Source organism: Corythoichthys intestinalis, chromosome 7 (assembly GCF_030265065.1).
Source record: "Corythoichthys intestinalis isolate RoL2023-P3 chromosome 7, ASM3026506v1, whole genome shotgun sequence".
NCBI classification, from domain to species: domain Eukaryota; kingdom Metazoa; phylum Chordata; class Actinopteri; order Syngnathiformes; family Syngnathidae; genus Corythoichthys; species Corythoichthys intestinalis.
Window position 1 is genome coordinate 57,139,529 of NC_080401.1, and position 27,408 is coordinate 57,166,936.

Consider the following 27,408-nt stretch of genomic DNA (forward strand, 5'->3'; position numbering starts at 1 on the left):
ATCTGCGCCAAACATCTCGTGCTTGTTCAGTCATACTCTGAAGGGTCCTTTGGGGGTCATTTGCATCAACCCTACAGCGCCAACTAGTGGCAATAGAAAGTCACTCATTTTTCTAATATATGTCCAGTTCTTTTCAGGTTGATCATTATAGTTTCAAGACCTTTTGAAATATTTATTTTACGGCCCATGTCCACATGTCTCTGTCTGTTGCCGTGACGACCCTTTATTCGCTCCTTTTTTGTAGTACTCTGTCCAATAGGGGTTTTTATCTCTTAGGTGTGTGAATGTAAAGAGGCAACGTTCAAGCATGTTAGGTTCTAATGAGATGATTAGGGAGGACGATCTGCCACCACCCTGACCTGCTCACTGTCCGAGTTGCGTGACGTCCGAGTTGCGCTAGATTGCGAGGGCCCGTTCAGTCCTGCTTGCAGGCCTAGTTTTCTTTTATTACTCTTACACTGCAAAAAATCCAAGTCTTAGCAAAAATATGTAATTCGGGCTAAAGAAAGAAAATAGGAGTTGTATTGTTAGTCCGACAATAAAAGTCGGACATTAACGTACTGTATGTCTAATGTACAGTGCCCTCCATAATTATTGGCACCCCTCAAAAAGATGCGGTTTTTTTAGCTTCTAATAATTTTTTTTTTTAATTCAAATAATATAGGACCTTAATGGAAAAAAAGAGAAAAATCCAACCTTCAATACAAGTGCATTCAATCAGTGGGGAAAAAATCCCACATAAAGAAAAAATTATTTGACATCAAATAATGTGTTTCACAATTATTAGCACCCCTGGTGTTAATACTTTGTACAACCCCCTTTTGCCAACAAAAAAAGGTCTGGGGACTGAGATGACCATGGGAGGAGCTTGATTTTGTGTCTGGTGAACCATTTCTGTGTAGATTTGGCCATATGTTTAGGGTCATTGTCTTGCTGAAAGACCCAGTGACGACCCATCTTCAGCTTTCGGGCAGAGGGCAACAGATTTTGATTCAAAATGTCCTGGTATTTCAAAGCATTCATGATGCCATGCACCCTTACAAGGTTCCCAGGGCCTTTGGAAGCGAAACAGCCCAACAGCATCACTGACCCACCCCCATACTTCACAGTGGGTATGAGGTGCTTTTCAGCATGCGCATCTTTCGTGGCACGCCAGACCCACTTAGAGTGTTTGTTGCAAAAAGCTCAATCATGGTCTCATCTGACCAAAGCACACGGTCCCAGTTGAAGCCTGGGACCGTGTGTATTTTTGTGTGAGACCAAAAGATATACTTAAATTAGGGCTGTCAAACGATTAAAATTTTTAATCGAGTTAATCACAGCTTAAAAATTAATTCATCGTAATTAATCGCAATTCAAACCATCTATAAAATATGCCGTATTTTTCTGTAAATTATTGTTGGAATGGAAAGATAAGACACAAGACAGATATATACATTCAACACATTGTACATAAGTACTGTATTTGTTTATTATAACAATAAATCAACAAGATGGCATTAACATTAACATTCTGTTAAAGCGATCCATGAATGGAAAGACTTGTAGTTCTTAAAAGATAAATGTTAGTACAAGTTATAGAAACTTTATATTAAAACCCCTCTTAATGTTTTAATTTTGATAAAATTTGTAAAATGTTCAATATAAAAAATAAACTAGTATCTCGCCATTGTTGGTGTCAATAATTAGGGGTGCACAATATCCATTTTTTGAATTATACCGATATCGGTAACTTCCTTCTCATCAAGGCCGATACCTATACGATAACCGATAATATATAATATAATTTTTCAATGTATATTCACCTGAGTTTTTGAACATCTGTAGGTAAAAAATACTAGTAGTTGATTCAGCTTAGATTTGCCTTTGAACGAACCAGAATTTTCATGATGACATGAACATTATTATAATGAACAAAACAAAGACAGTAACAAAACTTTGTATACTGGAAAAATAGGAGTGGAAACAAACGCACAAATCCCAATCCGACACGTGCCAAAAATATTACTAATAGGGCCGATAATATATTGGATTTATTGGGATGATGTCATAATTCCTATTATCCTATTATTATTCCTATTATCGGACCGATAATTATCGGACCGATACTTATCGTGCACCTCTAATTACATTACATTATGGTACTTAAACCCTTAAACCCATCAAATCAGTCGCACCAAAGCACCAGCAGAGGGAGACAAAAAACACAGGTAACAAGTGGACATGACACTGTTCTGTCATTTTAATCTGTTTGAGCGGGCATGTGCGTTAATTGCGTCAAATATTTTAACGTGATTAACTAAAAAAATTAATTACCGCCCATTAACGCGTTAATTTTGACAGCCCTAACTTAAATATCTGCAGAAATGCGAGGGGTGCACTCACTTTTGTGATACACTGTACATGTGTCTCATCACACTTAAAATAAGATACAATCCCTTAAAAAGTAGAATTTTAGCAATTTTGACATTCAAAAAATAAGGAATATTTGTTTTTTTACCTGTTTTGATTTGATTTTTTTTTTTTTTTAATCAAACATTTTTTTTAATATTAACAAATATATAACATTTAAAAATAACAATAAAATAAAATACTCACTTTTTTTAGTCAAAAAAGAACAATACTATCCATTTTTACTAGAGTTGAATCCCACCGAAGGAGCTTGTTGAAATGGCTGGGGAGAGGGAAGCTCCCGCAACCTGACCCCAGTTCAAGCGGTAGATGATGGATGGATGGATGGATGGATGGATGGATGGATGGATGGATGGATGGATGGATGGATGGATGGATGGATGGATGGATGGATGGATGGATGGATGGATGGATGGATGGATGGATGGATGGATGGATGGATATACTGTTATATATCGGCTTACAAAATCGGCTTTGGATATTGGCAATCAGCTGATATTTTGTTTAGATATCGGCATCGGCATTTGAAAATCCCATATCGGTCAACCTCTAATTTTTACTAACTATTAACTCATTCCTTGCCATAGACAAAAAGTTAACAACATTAGAGGCGCAATATGTGTAGAAAGATATTACTCTGGTCATTTATTCTTTATCGTTTGAAAATTTTTTTTAAACTTGAGCACACGAAGAAACATGTTTTTTTTTTACAGGGACGCGCGCTAGTCGCCGTTCCCCGTGCAGTTGGACAGACGCTGGCCGAAGCGCTTTTTTGGACGGGCTTCACAGACCGTGGCTGTTGCCGTTGGCCGAGCCGCTTTGCGTTTTTTCCACTTCCTGCAAAACAAGCCAAAGTGAGGCTTTTGTTGTAGAACACGTCCGCTAGCCGTCAATCAGCGAGCGCTGACACGAGGCCAGTGATTGTTTCTCTCCGGGGACGAGCCGGCCTTGTTGACTTTTGCGGTCCGCTCTTGTTGCGTTTAAGCGAAGGGGGAGGTTGCGATTTTCTCGTCAAGTTTTTTCCACCGCTGGCTCGCGCTTCTCGTTGTTTGTCGGCCAAGACGTTCATTTGGAGTCGTCGTGGCGGTCATGATGGAAACAATGCAACACAGACGTGTTTAGCTTTTTATGTGGAGACCAACTGGAACTCATGGCTTTGTTTTTTTTTTTTTTGTCTGCAGAAGGATTCAATTAGCGTGTTAGCGTAGCATCAAGCTTATGCAAAATATTCATTTTGTCAAAGACTCTTGTATTTTCTGTGTACTGTTTAGCACGTTTATGAATCTCCCATGACTGCAACTAACTGGAGAGTCGCCTGTCCGTGTTTCCCAGCATTCAAGAGCATGTTCAAGTGCTTCCTTGCCTCCCATGTGTCAAATTCCTGAGGTTGGAAAGCCTGCAGCTCATTTGGCGCTCAGGCTGCAAACCCCCCAACTCCTTCTTTTTTTTTGGTTTAATTCCGACTAATTACAGCCTTATTCACGTAAATTAACTGATAAAGTATGAGCGGTTTAACGCAGACTCCTCGGACGCACATTTAAAAATTCCATTGTACCTGATGTGTTTTTCATCAGATTTTGGAGAATTTAACTGCCAGAGACAGTGGGAGACGTCCAATCTATTTGAACTGGGAGGGTATGGCAGTAATCAAATTGCCATCAGCAGCCAATGAGTTCATTTCTCAAGAATGGTGCTACATTTTGACTTTTAACATGACAATTTTGACGTGAAAATTGCGTATAGACTTAGCGTAAGTTAGGTTCTGAATAACAAATAACCAGCCAACCAATTACCAATCAATAACCAACAACGAATTACTGATTATACTTTACAATAAATCGACATATCGGCTATATACATTATTCCCAGATGTTACTGTATTAAATATGTATATTTTAAAAATGTATTTAATAACAAATAAGAAAAAAAAACATTTTATATTTAAAAATTAGATTACACAATTATTTGGTTTTTTTTTTCTTATTTGATTTTAAATAAAACAATTCTATTTAAATTAAAATACAAAAAATAAGAGAATATATCCAGTATGAGACTCACATCACTTTTTTTTTTTTTTTTTTTGCTTAAAACACAAAAACATGTTGAAATTAATTAAACGTCCATTAAAATGTCTATATATCGTATTTCTTTCTACATGCAATAATCTTTTTAAAAAAAAAATAAAACAATAGATTGAAAATTTGTGTTTTTCTCCTAATTGTCTTTAAATAAAACGAAATTGAAAGTGAAATAAAAATAATTTTTTAAATTAATAAAAGAATATTTCCTGTATTAGGCACCTGTTAATTTTTTAGTTTAAAAAATAAATACAAATAAATAGCAATTAATTTTTTGTCTTTCTTAAATAAATTTAATTTTCAATAAATAAAATTTAAAAAAATATTTTCCCCCAATTGTTTCTAATTAAAAGTAAATTCAACTTGAAATAATACTAAAAATTAAGAGAACATGTCCTATATGAGGCATCCGTCATTTTTTTTATTTTAAAAATAAAAACAAATGAATAATATTTTGGGGAAAAAAAATATTTTATATATATACTGTATTTATAATTCATTAAAAAAAAAATACATAAAAAATATTTTCCCCTATTTGTTTTTTTATAAAACTTTTTTTTTAACTAATAAGAGAATATTTCCTATTTGAGGCTCCTATCAAAAAAAATGTATTTCAAAAATAAATACAAATAAATAACAATTCTGTCCTTTTTTTTCTTTTATAATTATGTGTACTTTTTCTTTTAATAAATAAAACAATACATTAAAAATATTTTGGTTTTCGCCTATTTGTTTTTGACTAAAACAAAAATTTAAATATATATATATAATATAATGTAAAATAAACATTTTTTAAAAAATAAATAAATAATAAGAGAATATTTCCTAAATGCTTTTTAATTTTTTTTAATTAAAAGTATAAATTAAAAATAAATAACAATTATAATTAATTATTTATTTCTTATTTATATTATCTTAAATAAATAAAACAATCAATTTTATTTTTTTTTTTACAATGTTTCCCTTTTTTAAATAAAACAAATTAAATTTAAACATAACTGCAAATAAATAAATGAATATAAGCGTATTTCCTGTATAGTCTCGAAATGACTCAACTTCCAAAACTGATTGAATAATTTGATAATCGATTAGTTGTCATTCAATCGATTCATTCATTCATTCATTCGTTCATTTTTTTCAATTAAAAACAATAATTTCTGAAATAAACACATAAAGAGGCAATCCATTTTTTCACATTATAATGAACAGAGTACACATTGCAAGAATGCTTCACTCCTGTTGTGTTTTTGTCTTGGAATGTGACGCTGGCTTATGAGATGAAAAGGACGCCGCGTTCGAACAAATGAATGATGTTTATCTGCGAAAAATCAAGCAGGCAGTCTCCTAAAATCCAAAGTTCTTCTCTCTTGTAGTTTTCAAGACCACTGCCTGTTTTTTGACTTTTTTGTCATCTGCATTCACTGATTCCGAAAAGTATTTTCAAGGCTTTTTTGATATTGACCGAAGTATGTATTTCCCATTTTCTTCCTGCTCCCGAAAGGTACCCGAGGGCTCGGAGGTTCGTTTCCAGCAGGGAAACTTTTCGCTCTCCTGCCAGGTCCAAAAGGAGCTCCTGCTTCCCCACGGCAACGAGCACCTCCTCGGCTGGGCCCAAAAGGCGTATGGGGCCGTCACCTCCTTCTCCGAACTCAGGATGACTCAAGATATCTACATCAAAGTCGGAGAAGGTGAAATTCCCAACATTCCTCAACACGTGCCCGCAGGGTTCCTGCTGTTCTTTTTTTAAGGCCCCGCCATGCTCTGTGTTGTTCACTTTGCAACGTGAATTTTGCGAGATGTGTCTGTCGTCAATAGGCCCTCAAAAAGCTGAAGAAGACTTGACTGAAAAGTCAAGGGAGGTGAAGTAGATATTTTTAGGACTCCTGTAAATATACATTGAGCTAGGGATTTAGAAAATAAAAAATTCAGCCCCTGAAGCCAGTTTAATTTATCAGCATGATTTTTGTTGGCGTATCCATGATAAGAGGACCCACAAAAACTCTCAAGAAGCCATGATGAAAAAGACACTGGAAGGCCGCCATTTTAGCTTCAAACAGATAATCCAATTGATCGTTCAAATATGAACATCTGCTTTTTTACTACTTTAAAAATTCAGCCCCCAAAGCCAGTTTCACGTAGCAACACGAACTTTGGTAGGCATATCCAGCATAAGAGGACCCACAAAAAAGTCTTTAAAAGCAATGCTGAAAAAGATACAGGAAGGCCGCCATTGTATCTTTAAACAAATAATCCCACAGATCCTTCAAATATAAAGATCTCTGTTTTGACGATATCAAAAATTCAGCCCTCAAAGCCAGTTTGACCTAACAGCATGAAATTTGGTAAGCATATGCATCATAAAAAGACCCACAAAAAAGTCTCAAGAAGCCATGCTGAGAAAGTCACAGGAAGGTGGCCAATTTAGTTTTAGACAAATAATCCCACAGATCCTTTAAATATGAATATCTTCTATTTGACTAATTTAAAAATTCAGCCCCCAAAGCCAGTTTCATGTAGCAACATGAACTTTGGTAGGCATATTCATCATAAAAGGACCCACAAAAAAGTCTCAAGAAGCCATGCCGAAAAACACACAGGAAGGCCGCCATTTTAGCTTCAAGCAGATAATCCAGTAGGTCCCTCAAATATGAATATTTCCTTTTTCAGTACTTTAGAAATTTAGCCCCCAAAGCCAGTTTCACGTAGAAGCATGAACTTTGGTAGGCAAGTCGCTCAGGTGAAGACTCAAAAAAATGTCTCAAGACACCTAGCTGAAAAATGCACAGGAGGTCAACCGTTTTGAATTTAAGCAAATATTCCTCAAAGTTTTCCAAATAAGAACTAGTCTTGACTAACTTAAATATTTAGCCCCCAAAGCCAGTTTGACCTAACATCATGAAATTTGGTAGGGATATCCATGATAAGAGGACCCACAAAAAAGTCTAAGAAGCCATGCTGAAAAAGACACAGGAAGGCCGCCATTTTAGCTTTAAACAAATAATCCCACAGATCCTTCAAATATCAATATCATCTAATTTTTGACTAATTTAAAAATTCAGCCCCCAAAGCCAGTTTCACTTAGCAACATGGAATTTGGTAGGCATGTCCATCATTAAAAAACTCTACAAAAAAGTCTCAAGAAGCTATGCTGAAAACGTCACAGGAAGGCAGCCATTTTAGCTTCAAGCAGATAATCCAGAAGATCCTTCAAATAAGAACATCTAATTTTTGATTACTTTGAAAATTCAGCCCCCAAAGCCAATTTGGTCTAACAACATGGAATTTGGTAGGCATATCCATCATAGGAAGCCCCACAAAAAAGTCTAAAGAAGCCATGCTGAAAAAAACACAGGAAGGCCGCCATTTTAGCTTTCAACAAATAATCCCACAGATCCTTCAAATATAAACTTCTTTTTGACTACTTTAAAAATTCAGTCCCCAAACCCAGTTTGACCTAACAGCATGAAATTTGGTAGATATGTTTGTCAGGTGAAGACCCACAAAAAAGTTTCAGACACTTAACTAACAAAGACACAGGAAGTCAACTATTTTGAATTTAAGCAAATATTCCTCTGGGTTTTCCAAATAAAAATTCATAATGAGTAATATAAAAACCCAGCCCCAAAAGCCAGTTTCATGTAGCAACATGAACTTTGGTAGACATGTTAGTCAAGTGAAGACCCACAAAAAAGTCTCGGGAAACCTTGCTGAAAAAGACATAGGAAGGCAGCCATTGTAGGTCAAAGCAAACATTTATATGGGTCCTTTAAATGTGAACCTTGAAGATTTGAAAAATTCAGCCCCCAAAGCCAGTTTCACATAGCAACATGAATTTTGGTAGACATGTCTATCAGGTGAAGACCTACAAAAAAGTCTCAAGAAGTCTTGCTCAAAAACATAAAGGAATGTGGCCATTTTCATTTCAAACATATATTCACACAGCTCCTTTAAATTTGAAGGTCTCCTTTGCCTCTGTAAAAATTCAGCCCCCAAAACCTGTTTGACATACAAACATGAACTTTGGTAGACATGTTTGTCAGGTGAAGACCCACAAAAAAGTCTCAGGAAACCCTGCTGAAAAAGACACAGGAAGGCAGCCATTGTAGGTTAAAGCAAATATTCCAGTGAGTCCTTTAAATGTTAACCTTTAATTCGAAGATTTTAAAAGCTCAGCCCCCAAAGCCAGTTTCATGAAGCAACATGAATTTTGGTAGACATGTCGGTCAGGTGAAGACCTACAAAAAAGTCTCAAAAAGTCTTCCTCAAAAACATAAGGAAGGTGGCTTTTTTTCATTTCAAATATACAGTATATTCACACAGCTCCTTTTAAATTTGAAGGTCTCCTTTGCCTCTGTAAAAATTCAGCCCCCAAAACCTGTTCCACATAGCAAAATGAACTTTGGTAGACATATTTGTCAGTAGAAAACCTACAAAAAAAGTCTCAAGAACCCCTGCGTCATTCACCAACATGTCCCAATTTCAGATCCTCTTTTCTCTGACACGTGCAAAATCGATAACAAGTTCCTGTCCTTGAACTACTTGGGCGGCTACATGGAGCCTCAACCATCCAAGGGCTGCGTCGTGTCTGCCGCCCACCACGACCAGGAGGTTCACGTCGTCGAACTGCAGGCGCCCAACTCCAGCAGGTCTGCCACAATAAGATACAATATCCTGATATCAGTAACGCATTGCTTGATAGCGCGCCCTGCGTTTGTCCAGCGCGTTCCAAGTGGAGGTGGTTGTGGAACTGCGACCGCTGGAGGACGACGCGCCGCTCCACCGTGACGTGGTTCTGCTACTCAAATGTGCCAAGTCTGTCAACTGGGTCATCAGGTCCCACAATGTGGTGGGCAAGCTCACAATTGTGGTAAGAACATAACAAAACTAGAATATGAGTAAGACAGAGCGCATGTGTATGACTCGTATCATTATTTACACATTATACCAGAGAGAAAAAACACCATAGGCCGTATTATGAAAACGTTATTTTAAACAGATGTTTACAATGGCGGAAGACTTTAAAAAAGTAGGCTAATGGTAGAGAGGAAACTTGTTAACCATTTTGGGACGCTAACTAGCCACGTTCTGCCTCGTTAACAAGCTTACTTTATAGTACAGTGGTACCTCGACATACAGTGCCCTCCATAATTATTGGCACCCCTGAAAAAGATGTTTTTTTTAGCTTCTAATAATTTTTTTTAAATTCAAATAATATGGGACCTTAATGGAAAAAAAGAGGAAAAATCCAGCCTTCAATACAAGTGCATTCATTCAGTGGGGAAAAAATCCCACATAAAGAAAAAATTATTTGACATCAAATAATGTTTGTCACAATTATTAGCACCCCTGGTGTTAATACCTTGTACAACCCCCATTTGCCAACAAAACAAGGTCTGGGGACTGAGATGGCCATGAGAGGAGCTTGATTTTGTGTCTGGTGAACCATTTCTGTGTAGATTTGGCCATATGTTTAGGGTCATTGTCTTGCTGAAAGACCCAGTGACGACCCATCTTCAGCTTTTGGGCAGAGGGCAACAGATTTTGATTTAAAATGTCCTGGTATTTCAAAGCATTCATGATGCCATGCACCCTAACAAGGTTCCCAGGGCCTTTGGAAGCGAAACAGGCCCACAGCATCACTGACCCACCCCCATACTTCACAGTGGGTATGAGGTGCTTTTCAGCGTGCGCGTCTTTTATGGCACGCCAGACCCACTTAGAGTGTTTGGTTCCAAAAAGCTCCCTCAGATGAGACCAAGATTGAGCTTTTTGGAACCAAACACTCTAAGTGGGTCTGGCGTGCCACGAAAGATGCGCATGCTGAAAAGCACCTCATACCCACTGTGAAGTATGGGGGTGGGTTGCCCTCTGCCCGAAAGCTGAAGATGGGTCATTGGCATTGGGGTCATGCGCCATATTGTTCTATCAAACACAACAGTTCTTTTGGCTTAAAATACAGCAGTTTCTTTTAAAGAGGAGTGCAAGAGCAGAAACTGCTTTTTAAGTCTTGTCTGTGTTTTCCGCCATATACATTTTTTTTTTAGACTTTTGGGGGAAAAAAGTTTTTAAAAAAAATGTCTTGTATCTCTTTCTAATGGGAAATCTGAATAAATATATAAAACACACACACACACAAAATAATTTTCAATTGTTTTTATTTTGGGGCTGGGTGCTACTTCGTGGTTTTTCACTTATCGCAGCGGGTTCTGGTCCCCATTAACAGCAAAAATTGAGTGATCACTGTATTCCAATTTTTATTTAGTTTTATTTGTTTTGCTCTGTGTAATTGCTATTTGCAATAGCAGTATTTATTAAGGATTTAGTGTAGGTTTTTGGGCTGTGGAACGAATTAATGGAATTATAATGTATTCTTATGGGAAAAGTCCGCTCGACATACGACCATTTCGGCAAACAAGGCCCTGAAACGAATTAACTTTGTATGTAGAGGTACTACTGTATTTGTTTTACCATCGCTAGACACACTAAACACACTGGAGTAAACTTTGTTGCTGGTGGGAAATGTTCATGTGAGCGTTTAATTACCTTAAATTTTGTGTAAAGTGACAGGTGATGGTTACGTAAATGTGAAATCATGTTGGAGGTGTTGCGTCCCCTGGCAGCCACCATCTGCAAACATGTCGGCTGTCCTTCCTCCTCTAAGCAGCGGCCGTCTGTTTCTTTTCGGTAGCTGAAGTACTCCCATACTAGCGACTTAGCCTTTGTTGAGGGGGGGACCCAGCAACTTATTGGCCTCTCGAGCCCAAACGAAATCGTCCGTTCAATTTGATTAGTTTATTTGCGTGACGTGTTCCTAACGAGCAACGTCACTCTTGCGCGTCGGAAGTCGTTTCCACAACAAAGCAGATGGCGAATGGGAAAGCCGAGAATATATTTCTACGTGCGGTAAATTCAGTTTTAAATGACCAAAAACACATTGAGTCGCTAAAACCAACAGTCTGTCTCGCGCTAGCCATGTTGAATAAACTTCTCCGTTCTCAGCTCTCCTCGTATGTTTACGTCCTCGCGCTACAGTTTCTTGTCGCTTTACCAAAGTCACGTCGGGCCGTCGCTGATTGGTCCACTCCGCTGTCTGTTTGCTGTGGCTTGCTCCGCCCCGGGAATTTGATCCGCTGAACAGTCGCCAGACTCTTTAGCTGGAACAGTGGTGAGTCTGGAGTTAAAGCGATTTTAGTGAAAATTTTAGTGGCTTTGAGACCATGACGTTTGATACCACGGTAAACCTTGAAACCGGTAACCGGCACATGCCTAGCAAGGGGGGCCAGGACCTCTAAGGCACATGGTTTGCGGGCGTAAAGTGGGCGTGGTTGAGTAAGGCGAGGGTCAAACAGACAGTCCGTGAGTATCAAAGTTGAAAGAGTGCCTGGGCATGAAAAAAAAATAAAATTATACAGCTAAAGAGGTTAAAGTCATACCTTGACAAGAAATCTTATTTTCAGGCTTCCGACAGCGTGAGCGTGAGTTCTGGTACCGAGAGGCTAATGCAAGTGTCCAAATCCCCCAAGCAGCGCTTACCGTCCGGGCCGCAAGCGTTGATCCAGTGGGCCGAGGAGAACCGCTACGGCCCGGTCACCAGCTACACCAACACACCAGTGGCTAACCACTTCAACGTGTGGCTCAGAGAACAAGGTAACGAAGAATTTTATACTAAAATGGTAAATGGTGTTATACTTATATAGCGCTTTTCCACCTTTCAGATCAACAATTGGTTTCACTTCCACTGTTTTTACCTTCCAGACATGTTAGATCACGCACAAAGCATGTTGCCGCCAGAGCTAGCTATTCTGCACAATTTCGGGCCTCCCCAAGGCGGACGGAGCGAGGGCTCGCCACTTCGCCCGGGTCTGCCCTTCCCGTTCTCTCCGCCCATGTCCGGCCTGCCCTCCCTGTTGGATGAGCGTCCCTGGGAGAAGACTGAACCCGAAGAGCACCGGGCCGTCGTCAGTGTAGGTCTCGCCGTGCAGTGCCAGGACGCCAAGATGGTGGTCAGCATCAGCAAGGAGAGCCTACAAGTTAGTCAGTCAGACTTTTTATCCGGTGCGCCTACTCAAAGCTAAATTTAATCGTGATTGTCGTGTGATTAGGCCAACGGTTTTGCACAAGCCAACCTTACGCTACAAGACCCAGAATGCAAAGCGGCAGTCAACGCCACCCACTACACACTGGAGACGCCGCCGAACGGGTGCCAGACAACTGTGTACCCCTTGTTGGGAACTTCCAATGCACTTCACATTAACACTGTGAGTCTGCCATCTTCCTTTTATCTAACTTTTTGGATAAATCGGAGTTTCAGGAAATTATTGATACATATAATATAGCACCACAGCTCCACACAGATCTTCTCTAGAGCAATCAGGTTTCTGGGCTGCCACTGAGAGACACAGAGTTTGAGTTTCCTCCAAAGATTTTTTATTGGGTTGAGGTCTGGAGACGGGCTCGGTTCCTCTAGAACAGGGGTCCCCAAACTTTTTCCTGTGAGGGCCACATAACTTTTTGCTTCTCTGATGAGGAGCCGGGTCAGTTAGTAACAGAAAAAGTGTGACAATTGCAGGAGTGCCTAAATGTAAAAATTTATTGTTTTTCAGAAAGCCAAAATCAAATAACCTGTTCTGAATTCTTCACAGAACAAAAGTAAATACATTTTTTTTTTAAATAATAATATAATATAATATAATATAATATAATATAGTATTAATATAGCATAACAAAATATATAGGGCTGTCAAAATTATTCTATATTATATATAAATTATATTTGACGCAATTAACGCACATGCCCCGCTCTAACAGTTTAAAATGACAGCACAGTGTCATGTCCACTTGTAAGAAACTCATTGATGGATACCGGAAGCGGTTGTTCGCAGTTATTTTATCTAAAGTTTGTGCTACCAAGTATTAGGCTGAGGGTGCCAATACTTTTGTCCGGCCCATTTTTTGGAGTTTTGTGTAAAAGATTTTAATGTCCTTTCATTCTCTTTTGTGTTTTTTCAAAATAAATGAAGGTATTACTGCCAAAGCATTTTTAATTGCAATCATTTTCTGGGAAAAATTGAGCATTATCTGACAGAATTGCAGGGGTGGCAATACTTTTGGCCAGCACTGTATGTGTAAAGTGAGAAACACAACTGATGCTCCAGAAGGAAGTCACCCCAAAGATATCGGTAAAATGATTGCACACTTAACTCTACTAGGACCTTCACAATGCATTTCAGACTAGCATACATAGCAGCATTATTTTCGAGCTGGGATGTACAGTGGGGCAAATAAGTATTTAGTCAACCACTAATTGTGCAAGTTCTCCCACTTGAAAATATTCGAGAGGCCTGTAATTGTCTACATGGTTAAACCTCAACCATGAGAGAGAATGTGGGGGGGGGGGCGGGGGGGCGGAAAATCACATTGTTTGATTTTTAAAGAATTTAATGGTGTAAAATAAGTATTTGGTCAATACCAAATACTCATTTTCCACCATCAAGAACTCGAGCATTATCTGACAGAATTGCCAGCAGTGTAGGCAAACTGCAGCTTTTGGAAGATGTAAAAAGGTTGTCCGCCCGATTGCCTGCCTGAGCGGTCCACTGTCTGTCCCACCTTTGGTAATTCTAGTGTATCCCCAACCTCCCAAAGTCTTAATTCTTTGTTGTATTTGTTGGTTTTTTTTGTTTTGTTTTTTTTTTTTTCAGAGAAAAAAAAGAAAGAAGCTTTATTTTCATACAGGGCTTTTTATTTAAAGAAAAAAAATATGGTCCGAATGATACAAATAATTTTATTTTTTGTTTCTTGAAAAAGCAAATCATGGTTTTAAAAAATTTTGTATTGTTTTTAAAGACCCTTTTTTTTTTTAGTTTATGTTTAAATTGCAGTTTCCCCAGGAAAAATGACTTTCAAGTAGGTTTGTTCCGATCATGTTTTTTTGCTCCTGATCCAATCCCGATCGTTTTAGTTTGAGTATCTGCCGATCCCGATATTTCCCGATCCAATTGCTTTTTTTTGCTCCCGATTCAATTCCAATCATTCCCGATAATTTTTCCCGATCATATACCTTTGGCAATGCATTAAGAAAAAAATGAATAAAACCCGGACGAATATATACATTCAACATACAGTACATAAGTACTGTATCTGTTTATTATGACAATAAATCCTCAAGATGGCATTTACATTATTAACATTCTTTCTGTGAGAGGGATCCACAGATAGAAAGACTTGTGACTTTGTATATTGTGACTAAATATTGCCATCTAGTGTATTTGTTGAGCTTTCAGTAAATGATAGTTTAGTCATGCCCAAATGCATGATGGGAAGTGGAACCATGACTGTGCGTAGTGCTACCAACTGATATATCTTCTCTGCGTTGGCAAATAACATAAGGTGTTAAAATAAAGATCAATTGCAACCTTGCTTCCCCACATTGCTTCCCATGATATTTCTAATCATGGGAAGAGGGATTGTAAAGCTTTAGCCAATTAAAAAAAGGCTCCTAAGGCTGCCATAATTCACTCTACTCATTTTACCCTGCCTTTTATCACGCTATATGGGTAAAACGGCGCCATTACAGATTGAGCGTGACAATGCTTGAGTGAGTCGTGCAGCGCATGCATTAAATGTGTTAAATATTTTAACGTGATACATTTTTTTAAAAATTAATTACCGCCGTTATCGTGATAAATTTGATAACCCTACCTTAAGGCTAAATTAAAGACTCTGGATGAATGTAACATATTATGTCTGTAACATTAAATACAATTAGAAAACGATGTAAATATATATATATATATATATATATATATATATATATATATATATTTTTTTTTTTTTTTTTTTTTATGTTGCTGATTCCGATACTTTGAAAATGACGTGATCGGACCCAATCGATCGGGATGTCGATCGATCGGGACATCTCTAATTACTATCAAAGCATTTTTAATTGCAATCATTTTCTGTAAGAAATTGAGCATTATCTGACAGGATTGCTGGGGTGCCAATACTTTTGGCCAGCAGTGTAGGCAAACTGCAGCTTTTGGAAGATGTAAAAAGGTTGTCCGCCCGATTGCCTGCCTGAGCGGTCCACTGTCTGACCCACCCTTGGTAGTTCTAGTGTATCCCCACCCTCCCAAAGTCTAAATTCTATGAAAACATAGTTGTTGTTGTTTTTTTGTTTGTTTGTTTTTTTTTCAAAGAGAAAAAAAGATTTATTTTCATACAGGGGTTTTTATTTAAAGAAAAAAATATATGGTCCGAATGATACAAATGATTTTATTTTTTTTGTTTCTTGAAAAAGCAAATCATGGTTTTAAAAAAATTGTATTGTTTTTAAAGAACCTTTTTTTTTTAAGTTTATGTTTAAACTGCAGTTTCCCCAAGAAAAAAATGACTTTCAAGTATTCATTCAAAAATAAATAAACTTTTACACTCTAAGCAGGGAGCTGTTTTGTTTTTAAGAAGTAAAAGTCATTCTTTCTCCCGTCAAATCTTAAGTTTTGTCTTGGGACAATGATGAACTAACTCTGTGGTGTGTTTTGGAGGTCTGACCTCTGTTATCTGCATTATGATGGAAAGCATCCAGGATGTTTGCTCATCCCGCTTGTCGTCTGTCCGTCTGTTGGCTGCAATTTTAACAACCCGGGCGCGCGTCCAAGCGCTGCTTTTGTTTAGCCGGGATAAACTTTGAACTCCTCTCAAAAAGAGATTGATTGTGACTGAGCAGATCCCCCATAACCTCCTCGGGAGGGTTTTCGAGTCGATGGGAAACTGATAAATTCCTCCTCGTGTAATGTATGACTCTGTTCTGCCATCAGTTGATGTGATTTAATTGGTTTTCTCGCCTGATTTCAGGTCTTGATAAGTCACGGCGAATCCAAAGACGGGAGCGGCGGCCCGCTGGAGTACGACGACCAAGATTCCGCAGAGGTCGTCTTCCCTAGGGAGGCTGCCGGCCTGGAAAGGTCGCCGTCCAGAGATCATCCGGCAATAATATCGGTAAAACACTCTTAAGTAATAATGACAAAAATCTATTCTCTCATTTTCAGGACCCACATTTCTTAATGAATCGTTTTTGTCAGTTTCTCTTAGCAACTTTGGCAAATTTGGAAGGCGTCCCTATCATGAGTTGACCCATAAAAAAGTCTTAGATACCAAGCCCGAAAACACACAGAAAGTCAGTCATTTTGGATCAGAGTTGTCATTTTCAGGTCATTTTTGCCATTTCCTGTGTCTTAAAAATATTGTGTAAAATTCAGCCCCCCAAAGCCAGTTTCTCTCAGTCACATGAACTTTGGAAGACATGTTTATCTTGAGTCGACGCACATAAAAGTCTCAAGAAACCATGCTCTAAAACACATAGAAAGTCGGCCATTTTGGATCAAAGTGGTCATTTTCAGGTCATTTTTGCCATTTGCTGTGTCCTGAAAATTATTTTAAAATTCAGCCCCCAAAGCCAGTTTCTCTCAGTCACATGAACTTTGGAAGACATGTTTTTCTTGAGTAGACCCACGAAAAAGTCTCAAGAAATGATGTCCTAAAACGTACAGAAAGTCAGCCATTTTGGTTCGAAGTGGTCATTTTCAAGTCATATTTGCCATTTCCTGTGTCCTAAAAATATTTTTTTAAATTCAGCCCCCTAAGCCAGTTTAACTTGACAACATGAAATTTGGTAGTATGTTTATCATGAGTAAACCCACGAAAAAGTCTCAGGAAAGGATGTCCTAAAACGTACAGAAAGTCGGCCATTTTGGTTCGAAGTGTTCAATTTCATGTCATTTTTTTGCCATTTCCTGTGTCCTAAAAATATTTTGAAAAATTCAGCCCCCTAACCCAGTTTAACTTGACAACATGAAATTTGGTAGGTTTGTTTATCATGAGTAAACCCACGAAAAAGTCTCAAGAAAGGATGTCCTAAAACGTACAGAAAGTCGGCCATTTTGGTTCGAAGTGTTCATTTTCAGGTCATTTTTTTTGCCATTTCCTGTGTCCTAAAAATATTTTGAAAAATTCAGCCCCCTAACCCAGTTTAACTTGACAACATGAAATTTGGTAGGTTTGTTTATCATGAGTAAACCCATGAAAAAGTCTCAAGAAAGGATGTCCTAAAACGTACAGAAAGTCGGCCATTTTGGTTCGAAGTGTTCATTTTCAGGTCATTTTTTTGCCATTTCCTGTGTCCTAAAAATAGTTTGAAAAATTCAGCCCCCTAAGCCAGAGTAACTTGACAACATGAAATTTGGTAGGTTTGTTTATCATGAGTAAACCCACGATAAAGTCTCAAGAAAGGATGTCCTAAAACGTACAGAAAGTCATCCATTTTGGTTTGAAGTGGTCATTTTCAAGTCATTTTCTGCCATTTCCTGTGTCCTAAAAATATTTTGAAACATTTAGCCCCTTAAGCCAGTTTAACTTTACAACATGAAATTGGTTAGGTTTGTTTATCATGAATAAACTCACAAAAAAGTCTCAAGAAACCATGCTCTAAAACACAGGGAACGTCAGCCATTTTGGTTCGAACTGTTCATTTTTAGGTCATTTTTGTCATTTCCTGTGTTATGCCGATATATTTTGAAAATTCAGCCCCCGAAGCCAGTTTCTCTCAGCAGCATGAACTTTGGGAGACATGGTTATCTTGAGTTGACGCACAAAAAAGTCTCAAGAAACCAAGCCCCAAAACACACACAAAGTCAGCCATTTTTTTTCGAAGTGGTCCTTTTTAGGTCATTTTTGTCATTTCCTGTGTTGTGCAGATGTTTTTGAAAATTCAGCCCCCGAAGACAGTTTTTCTAGGCAAAATGAAATTTGATAGAAATGATTATCTCAAGCAGACCCATGAAAAAGTCTCAAGAAACCATGCCCTAAAACGCAAAGAGAGTGCGCTATTTTGGTTCAAAGTGGCCATTTTCATGTCATTTTCTCTCTCCTTCGAATTCAAATTTGTATGACGGTTTATATGTAAACAACATCACAAACTTTTATGAAGATTTTGTCCAATTGAATGCTCTCAAATCAAATATTGATGACAGAAATCAAAATTGTATCAAAGATTTTCCAAATTTGATTAAATGTTCTTCTCGTTTTTCAATCTTTTTTCCCAGTTTAACTGCACATACCAACAGGAAAACAGAAAACGTCCGAACTTGCCCCCCAAGAAGGTCCCGGGAAGCGGCGCTGCTGGTCCAGTGGAAATGACGTTCAACATGGACTTTTACGACGCGCCGCCTTCCGGTCAGCCGTCCCGTCAGGCATTCAACACCGTCTTGCAGAACCAGATGGTTTTCGTGGAGGTGTGTTCTCATTTGGGGTAGTCCGGGGTCACTTTCTGTACATCTTGGATTATGTTTTTGTTGATATTAGGACATTTCTGGGTCACTTCCTGTACATTGGTGATTTCCTATTGATTTTGGGGTATTTGTGGGTCACTTCCTGTTGATTTCGGGTCACTTGCTGTTGCTTTGGGAACCGCTACGGGTGACTTTCTCTTGGGTTTTTGGTTATTTTCGATACATTTGGGGCAGTCCGGTGTCATTTTGAAACATTTTCTGTTGATATTAGGTAGGGATGTCCCGATCCAGATTTTAGCACTTCCGATCCGATACCGATATTGTTTTGCACTTCCGATCCGATGCCGATACTGGCCCATACCGATACCGGCCTATCTGAGCATGTGTTAAAGTTATTTAGCCTCCTTACTTAGTTGTCAGACTCATGTTGAAAAGGGTTTTAGTACTCTTGATAACAACTAGCCAGCTGAATTAAGTGAGTTTGAATAACACACAACGGTTGGTAACAAGAAACTCACCTGTTTATTCAGTGACAAACACAAAACATTATAAATAACAAACAGAAATGGCAAACTCAGTCAGTAAAACGTGCAAATAATATAGTAAACTGTCTTAAAAAAGCAAAACACACAAACAACCTCAGTGGAAAATCCCACAAACCCCCCAAGCTATTAGATGCTTTTAATGTTTCGTGCGTTAGTTACAAAAATTGTATAAAAAGCCTCTCAGGTTTAAATAAACGACTATTTCACTATCAAATTAACATTTTAAAACAGTAAATAAAATACTCAAGTCCCCATTCTGTATCAGCAGCTTTAAACTACATTCAATTCATTTAATTTTGCGAATCAACTGTTAAAGTTGTTAAAATTGCTCCCGTTATTCCATAATTTCCCTTCTGTCTACTTTCGACATGTGAAAGTTTTAAAACTGTTTTGAAGACAGATTCAAGTCAAGATTTTGCCGATTTAGGAGTATTTTAGATAAAAAGTTAATTAGGTTCGCTTGGAAGGTTCACAGCAGCCTACTAGGAAAGTCTCCTGCTTCAAGATGGCGGCTGTTTACTAACGCATCTGGTTTTCCATACTTCAATGTTGCTAACGCCGTCGAGTATGTCATTTTGTATCTAGTTCTATATACATATGATATCTATTATCTACAGTAAAACGATGTTGATGTAGTTTGTAGCGGCTGTCAGCAGCAGTCAGGTATTCTTGTGTTTTTTATCCAGCGGCATGAGTTGAGCTAAAGCCGTGAGTTGAGCATTAGCATTACCCGAGTTTATGACAAGCATGATGTTTACAGGACGCAATGCGGTCAGTTTCTCATTACGTCCCGAAGACCGCGCTGTGTATTAGTTCCGCATTACTTGACATATTTCAATAATCGGAATTTGGATGTTTGTGAATCGTTCTCGAATCTTCCACGGCCGAATCGCTCAAGGATGTAATGACGGCTGGGCATGTTGTACCGTGGTTCTAAGTGTTGGATGGTGCGTCTTTACTCATGAGAGATAATGGCTCGTCATCCAGAATGAATTCTTCGGCAATGACTCTTGTTATTCCCTGGGCTTTGGGACTGTCGAGTGCCAGTTTGTCACGCATAGCAGAAGTTTCTGCCAGTGTTAGTTGCGTAGACCTTTTTGTCTTCGGTTTTCTTAACATACTCCTCATATTGTTTGTTGTATTATTTCGCTACATGCTTGATTAGGTTGGTTGTATTAAAACGTCTTACAGCTTTACCACCACGCTTGACTTTATTGTGGCATATGTTGCACTCTGCCTCTTCGTCTTTGTCGTCCTTTAAGGTGAAATGATCCCACACAGCTGACATTTTTACCGATAAAGTCTCTCGGTAAATTGGGAGACGGTAATATAGTGTGTCGAAGGTGTGCCGTAAAATGCGGACCGGATTTTAGGGAAACCGAAGTAAAAACTGGAATGGATTGTGTAAATCGGTGCGCTGGAAAACCCGGACCGGACTTTCGAAAAAACTGGATCAGAAGTCTGGATCGGAATTTTTTTGTGTCGGCCAATCAGATACCGATGCGCATTTTTTTGCCCATATCGGCATCCGATCCGATCCAAATATCGGATCGGGACATGTCTCATATTAGGACATTTCAGGGTCCCTTCCTGTACAATGGTAATTACCTGTTGAGTTTGGGGCAATTGCGGGTCACTTCCTGATGATTTCGGGTCACTTGCTGTTGCTTTAGGAATCCACTACAGGTCACTTTCTGTTGGTTTTTGGTTATTTTTTTATACATTTAGGGTATTTGGGGTAGTCCGGGGTTACTTTGTGTACATTTTCAATGATTTTCTGTTGATATCAGGACATTTCTGGGGCAATTCCTGTCCATTGGTCATTTCCTGTTGATTTTGGGGCAATTGCAAGTCACTTCCTGTTGATTTCAGGTAACTTGCTGTTGCTTTTGGGACCTCCAAGGTTCACTTTTTGTTGGTTTTTGGTTATTTTCGATACATTTGGAGCAGTCTGTGGTCATTTTGAAATATTTTCTGTTGATTTTAGGACATTTACTGTTCATTGTTCAGTTCCTGTTGATTTTGGGTACTTACGGGTCACTTCCTGTTATTTTTAGTCAGTTTCGATACATTTGGGGTAGTCCAGGGTCACTTTCTGTACATTTAAGATTATTTTCTGTTGATATTAGGACATTTCTGGGTAACTTCCTGTAACTAAGTCATTTCCTGTTGAGTTTGGGGTACTTACAGGTCACTTCCTTTTGATTTTGATACATTTGGGGTAGTCTGGGGTTACTTTTTGTACATTTTTTAATCTTTTCTGTTGATATTAGGAATTTTTTTTGTCACTTCCTATTGATTTCGGGTCACTTGCTGTTGCGTTTGGAACCCATACCGGTCACTTTCTGTTGATTTTTGGTTATTTTCGATACATTTGGAGCAGTCTGTGGTCATTTTGAAATATTTTCTGTTGATTTTAGGACATTTACTGTTAATTGTTCAGTTCCTGTTGATTTTGGGTACTTCCGGGTCACTTCCTGTTGATTTTTGGTCAGTTTCGATACATTTGGGGTAGTCCAGGGTCACTTTCTGTACATTTAAGATTATTTTCTGTTGATACTAGGATGTTTCTGGGTAACTTACTGTAACTAAGTCATTTCCTGTTGAGTTTGGGGTACTTACAGGTCACTTCCTTTTGATTTTGATACATTTGGGGTTGTCTGGGGTTACTTTTTGTACATTTTTTAATATTTTCTGTTGATATTAGGAAATTTTTTGTCACTTCCTATTGATTTCGGGTCACTTGCTGTTGCGTTTGGAACCCATACCGGTCACTTTCTGTTGATTTTTGGTTGTTTTCGATACATTTGGAGCAGTCTGTTGTCATTTTGAAATATTTTCTGTTGATTTTAGGACATTTACTGTTAATTGTTCAGTTCCTGTTGATTTTGGGTACTTACGGGTCACTTCCTGTTGATTTTTAGTCAGTTTCGATACATTTGGGGTAGTCCAGGGTCACTTTCTGTACATTTAAGATTATTTTCTGTTGATATTAGGACATTTCTGGGTAACTTATTGTAACTAAGTCATTTCCTGTTGAGTTTGGGGCAATTGCAGGCCACTTGCTGTTGCTTTTGGGACCACTATGAGTCACTTTCTTTTGATTCTTGGTTATTTTCAATACATTTGGAGCAGTCCGGGGTAATTTTGAGACATTTTCTGTTGACTTTACAATATTTACTATTAATTGTTCAGTTCCTGTTGATATTGGGTATTTACGGGTCATTTCCTGTTGATTTTGATAGATTTGGGGTAGTCTGGGGTTACTTTCTGTACATTTTTAAATATTTTCTGTTGATACGAGGACATTTTTTGTCACTTTCTATTGATTTGGGGTCACTTGCTGTTGCGTTTGGAAACCATACCGGTCACTTTCTGTTGATTTTTGGTTGTTTTCGATACATTTGGGGTAGTCTTTGGTCATTTTCTGTACATTTTGAATTCTTTTCTGTTGATATTAGAACATTTCTGGGTCACTTCCTGTACATTGGTCATTTACTGTTGATTTCGGGTCACTTGCTGTTGATTTTGGGTACTACGGGCAGTGTTGTTAATAACGGCGTTACAATATAACGGCGTTACTAACGGCGTTATATTTTTCAGTAGTGGGTAATCTAATTAATTACTTTTCTCATCTTGGCAACGCCGTTACCGTTACTGAGGACGGAAAGGCATGCGTTACTATGCGTTACTATATTGGTCGAAAAGTCTGAGGGAGACGGACTCACCGAGACGACAGAGCAGAGCAGGAGCGGGGAGGAGGCAAGAAAGTTGTGACGCCGAGCAAACGCGATGCTAGGTAGCTCCAATAATACATGTTGTAGCCGATAGCCTGCAAACTACGCCCGCATGTTATGGTAGATATGGTAGACATGGTAGATATCACATGTACTGTATATAGATATAACTAGATGCAACATGACAGACATGGCACTAAATGCGTTAGTAGACAGCCGCCATCTTGAAGCAGTAGACTTTTTAGGACGGCTTTGTTGTAGAGAACCTTCCTAGCGAACCTAAGTAACTTTTTATATAAAATACTTCTAAATGGGCAAAATCTTGACTTGAATCTATCTTTAAATGATGAAACAGTTTTAAAACTTTCATATGTCGAAAGTAGAGAGAAGGGAACTAATGCAATAATGGGAGCAATTCTAACAACTTTTAACAGTTGATTCACGGTAAAGAGTAAATTAGGGTAAAGAATTGGGCTCGAGCCAATTGTACCAAAAACCTTCACAAAAAACTTCACATAGTGTGGCCAATGTTTGTTTGTTTGTTTTTTTATTGAGGAAAAAAAAAAAAAAGTAATTATCACCAATTACTTTGCCAAGTAACTAATTACTCTTACATTCAGGTAATTGAGTTACTAACGCAATTACTTTTTGGGAGAAGTAATTTGTAACTATAATTAATTACTTTTTTTCAGTAAGATTAACAACACTGCTTACGGGTCACTTCCTGCTGATTTTTAGTCAGTTTCAATACATTTGGGGTAGTCCAGGGTCACTTTCTGTACATTTAAGATTATTTTCTGTTGATATTAGGACATTTCTGGGTAATTTCCTGGAACTAAGTCATTTCCTGTTGAGTTTGGGGCAATTGCAGGTCACTTGCTGTTGCTTTTGGGACCCCTATGAGTCAATTTCTTTTGATTTTTGGTTATTTTCGATACATTTGGAGCAGTCCGGGGTCATTTTGAGACATTTTCTGTTGACTTTACGATGTTTACCATAAATTGTTCGGTTCCTGTTGATATTAGGACATTTCGGGGTCACTTCCTGTACAATGGTAATTTCCTGTTGAGTTTGGGGCAATTGCGGGTCACTTCCTGATGATTTCGGGTCACTTGCTGTTGCTTTAGGGATCCCTACGGGTCACTTTCTGTTCGTTTTTGGTTATATTCGATACATTTGGGGCAGTCCGGGGTAATTTTGAAACATTTTATGTTGATATTAGGACATTTATGGGTGAGCTCCTGAACATTGGTAATTTCCTGTTGAGTTTGGGGCAATTGCGGGTCACTTCCTGATGATTTCGGGTCACTTGCTGTTGCTTTAGGAATCCACTACAGGTCACTTTCTGTTGGTTTTTGATCATTTTTTTTATACATTTCGGGTATTTAGGGTAGTCCGGGGTCACTTTGTGTACATTTGAATGATTTTCTGTTGATATTAGGATATTTCTGGGTAACTTCCTGTAACTAAGTCATTTCCTGTTGAGTTTGGGGCAATTGCAGGCCACTTGCTGTTGCTTTTGGGACTACTATGAGTCAATTTCTTTTGATTCTTGGTTATTTTCGATACATTTGGAGCAGTCCGGGGTCATTTTGAGACATTTTCTGCTGACTTTACAATATTTACTATTAATTGTTCAGTTCACTTTGATATTAGGTACTTACAGGTCACTTCCTGTTGATTTTGATACATTTGGGGTAGTCTGGGGTTACTTTCTGTACATTTTTTAATATTCTCTGTTGATATCAGGAATTTTTTTGTCACTTCCTATTGATTTCGGGTCACTTGCTGTTGCTTTTGGAACCCGTACCGGTCACTTTCTGTTGATTTTTTGGTTGTTTTCGATACATTTGGGGTAGTTTGTGGTCATTTTCTGTACATTTTTAATTATTTTTGTATGTACCAATGTACTTTCTGTACATTGGTCATTTCCTGTTTATTTCAGGTCACTTGCTGTTGCTTTTGGGATCGTTGCGGGTCACTTTCTGTTGATTTTTAGTCAGTTTCAGTCTAATTTTTTCACGACTGTATTTGTGACGTGACTAGATATTTTTGAAAAATTGAAAAATGTACAGTCACCAAGTAAACAGAGTCGGTTACCACCCGGGCCCTCTCACAGCTCCTCGTATCCTCGCTAATATTGACTTGGCAAAGGTCACGGAAGGTGGCACGCACTGGCCTTTGAAGCTTTCATTTGTGACGCCATCAGAAGGAGCAAACAAAAGAGCCGTTTGTGTTTGCTCCCAGCTTTCTTCCCTGTCAGAAGTAGCGGCCCGCTGAGAGCTGACCCCGCCGCCCAAGTGCACTCGCACCAAAAGCGCCTCTTTCGTCCCCCGCCGGTTCACCCGACGTCATTTCCCGTCTTTCAGATCACGTCGACGTCGTCCTCCGTGAACTTGGGCTTCAACATCCTCTCGTGCTTCGTTTCTCCCGATGCCGACCCCGGCGTGAAGTCGTCCTACTCGCTGATCGAGACGGTCTGCCCCACTGACGACTCGCTACGTTTCCGTCCCGACGCCAGGACGGACAAGAGAAGCTTCAGCTTCACGTTCAACTCGGATTTGAATGCGTCGCGGCTGTTCCTGCACTGCAAGATGGCGCCGTGTGGTCAACGCGCTCCTGGACTCGCACCGGTATGCGCTATCACTAACCCTAACCCGTTTTGGAACTGTCATGCATCGAACGCTTCTTATTTGTATGTCAAAATATTTTGTCAGTGCGTGGATGCTACCTTACCGTGCGACTCTCTGCGGGTGGACCAAATCCTTGACATGATGATGAACGCGAGGACCAGCAGCAAAGCGCTCATCCTGCTGGACGGAGAACGCTCAACAGGTCAGGAAACGGGCGTCACGTGAGCGTCACAGCGAAACCGCTACGTTTGTTTTTTCAAGTTCCTTGTGGAAATAAGGGGAAGCAGCAACAAGTTGTAATAATAATTGCAATAGGTATTCCTGTCCAAAATGGCCCAAGGTGCCAAATTCAGCTTAAAGTCGACCAGGAGTTTTTACAAGCATTTTTAGCCACTTAAAGTACTTTTCTGTACTCAAGTACTTTGCTTTTACTTTGTTTTATGTCAAGTCAAGTTGATATATACAGATATTAAACATCAAAAAGTCTGTTTCACAAACATACAATTTGACATTAGCATCGTAAATAATTCTATTAAGTGATATTTTAATATGATTAATAAATCACAACAAAAAAAATTTATTATAAAATCATAAAATGCATTATTAATATTAAATTATGAATGTATTTTAAGAATAAATACTTAATGTAAACTCAAAGTCAAATCAAAATGGTAAGAAGGCATCCCCTGATCTGAACCCCATAAACAATTTGAAAATATGTTTTACTTTAATAAATAAGTAAATGACTAAAAAAATCATGAAACTTCCAAATTCTGCTGCTACGAGGATTCGTTTAAAGTGGCATTGTAATGGTTTATCTTGAAAGTGTTTGCCTTTAGTTTCATTGATTTTGGTAGATACACTGCCCTCTAGTGAATGGATCCAGCTGCTTCCTGTTAAGACCAACATTAGGTTGTATTGTAAGTTTTTGTTTGAGGTAGGGCTGTCAAAATTATCGCGTTAACGGACGGTAATTAATGTTTTTTAATTAATCACGTTAAAATATTTGATGCAATCAACGCACATGCCCCGCTCAAACAGATTAAAATGACAGCAGTGTAATGTCGCTTGTTACTTTTTTTTTTTTTTTTTTTATGTTTGGCGCCCTCTGCTGGCGCTTGGGTCCAGATGATTTTATGGGTTTGGGGAGTGAGCATGGTGCAATTATTGACATCAACAATGGCGAGGTACTAATTTATTTTTTGATTGAAAATTTTACAAATTTTATTTAAACCAAAACATTAAGAGCGGTTTTAATATAAAGTTTCTATAACTTGTACTAACATTTATCTTTTAAGAACTACAAGTCATTCTATCCATGGATCGCTTTAACAGAATGTTAATAATGTTAATGCCATCTTGTTATTTATTGTTATAATAAACAAATACAGTATTTATGTACCGTATGTTGAATGTATATATCCGTCTTGTGTCTTATCTTTCCATTTCAACAATAATTTACAGAAAAATATGTCATATTTTTAGATGGTTTGAATTGGGATTATTTACGATTAATTAATTTTTAAGCTGTAATTAACTCGATTAAAAGTTTTAATCGTTCGACAGCCCTAGTTTGAGGTAATAAGAGTTGTTTCGTAATTTAGTTTATAGGTATATTTTGCAAATTTTTTTTTTTTTTTGTCGGAATAGCATTTTATAGCATTTATAGCTAGCAGACTTTTGCCACGCAAGTTAGCCAATTGTTCTTTCTCTGTACT

General features: G+C 38.2%; 1 protein-coding gene across 1 annotated transcript in view; it reads left to right on the plus strand.

Moving 5' to 3' along the window:
* Nucleotides 1-27,408, plus strand: part of tgfbr3 (transforming growth factor, beta receptor III) — a 120,768-nt gene that overhangs the window by 74,496 nt on the left and 18,864 nt on the right. The window contains exons 5-14 of the mRNA XM_057840645.1: nucleotides 5,992-6,178; nucleotides 8,974-9,136; nucleotides 9,210-9,357; nucleotides 11,948-12,137; nucleotides 12,246-12,520; nucleotides 12,593-12,748; nucleotides 16,344-16,487; nucleotides 18,590-18,778; nucleotides 25,427-25,690; nucleotides 25,775-25,892. Of these exons, the coding sequence (XP_057696628.1) occupies nucleotides 5,992-6,178; nucleotides 8,974-9,136; nucleotides 9,210-9,357; nucleotides 11,948-12,137; nucleotides 12,246-12,520; nucleotides 12,593-12,748; nucleotides 16,344-16,487; nucleotides 18,590-18,778; nucleotides 25,427-25,690; nucleotides 25,775-25,892 (1,834 nt within the window). The remainder of the gene's footprint in view (nucleotides 1-5,991; nucleotides 6,179-8,973; nucleotides 9,137-9,209; nucleotides 9,358-11,947; nucleotides 12,138-12,245; nucleotides 12,521-12,592; nucleotides 12,749-16,343; nucleotides 16,488-18,589; nucleotides 18,779-25,426; nucleotides 25,691-25,774; nucleotides 25,893-27,408) is intronic.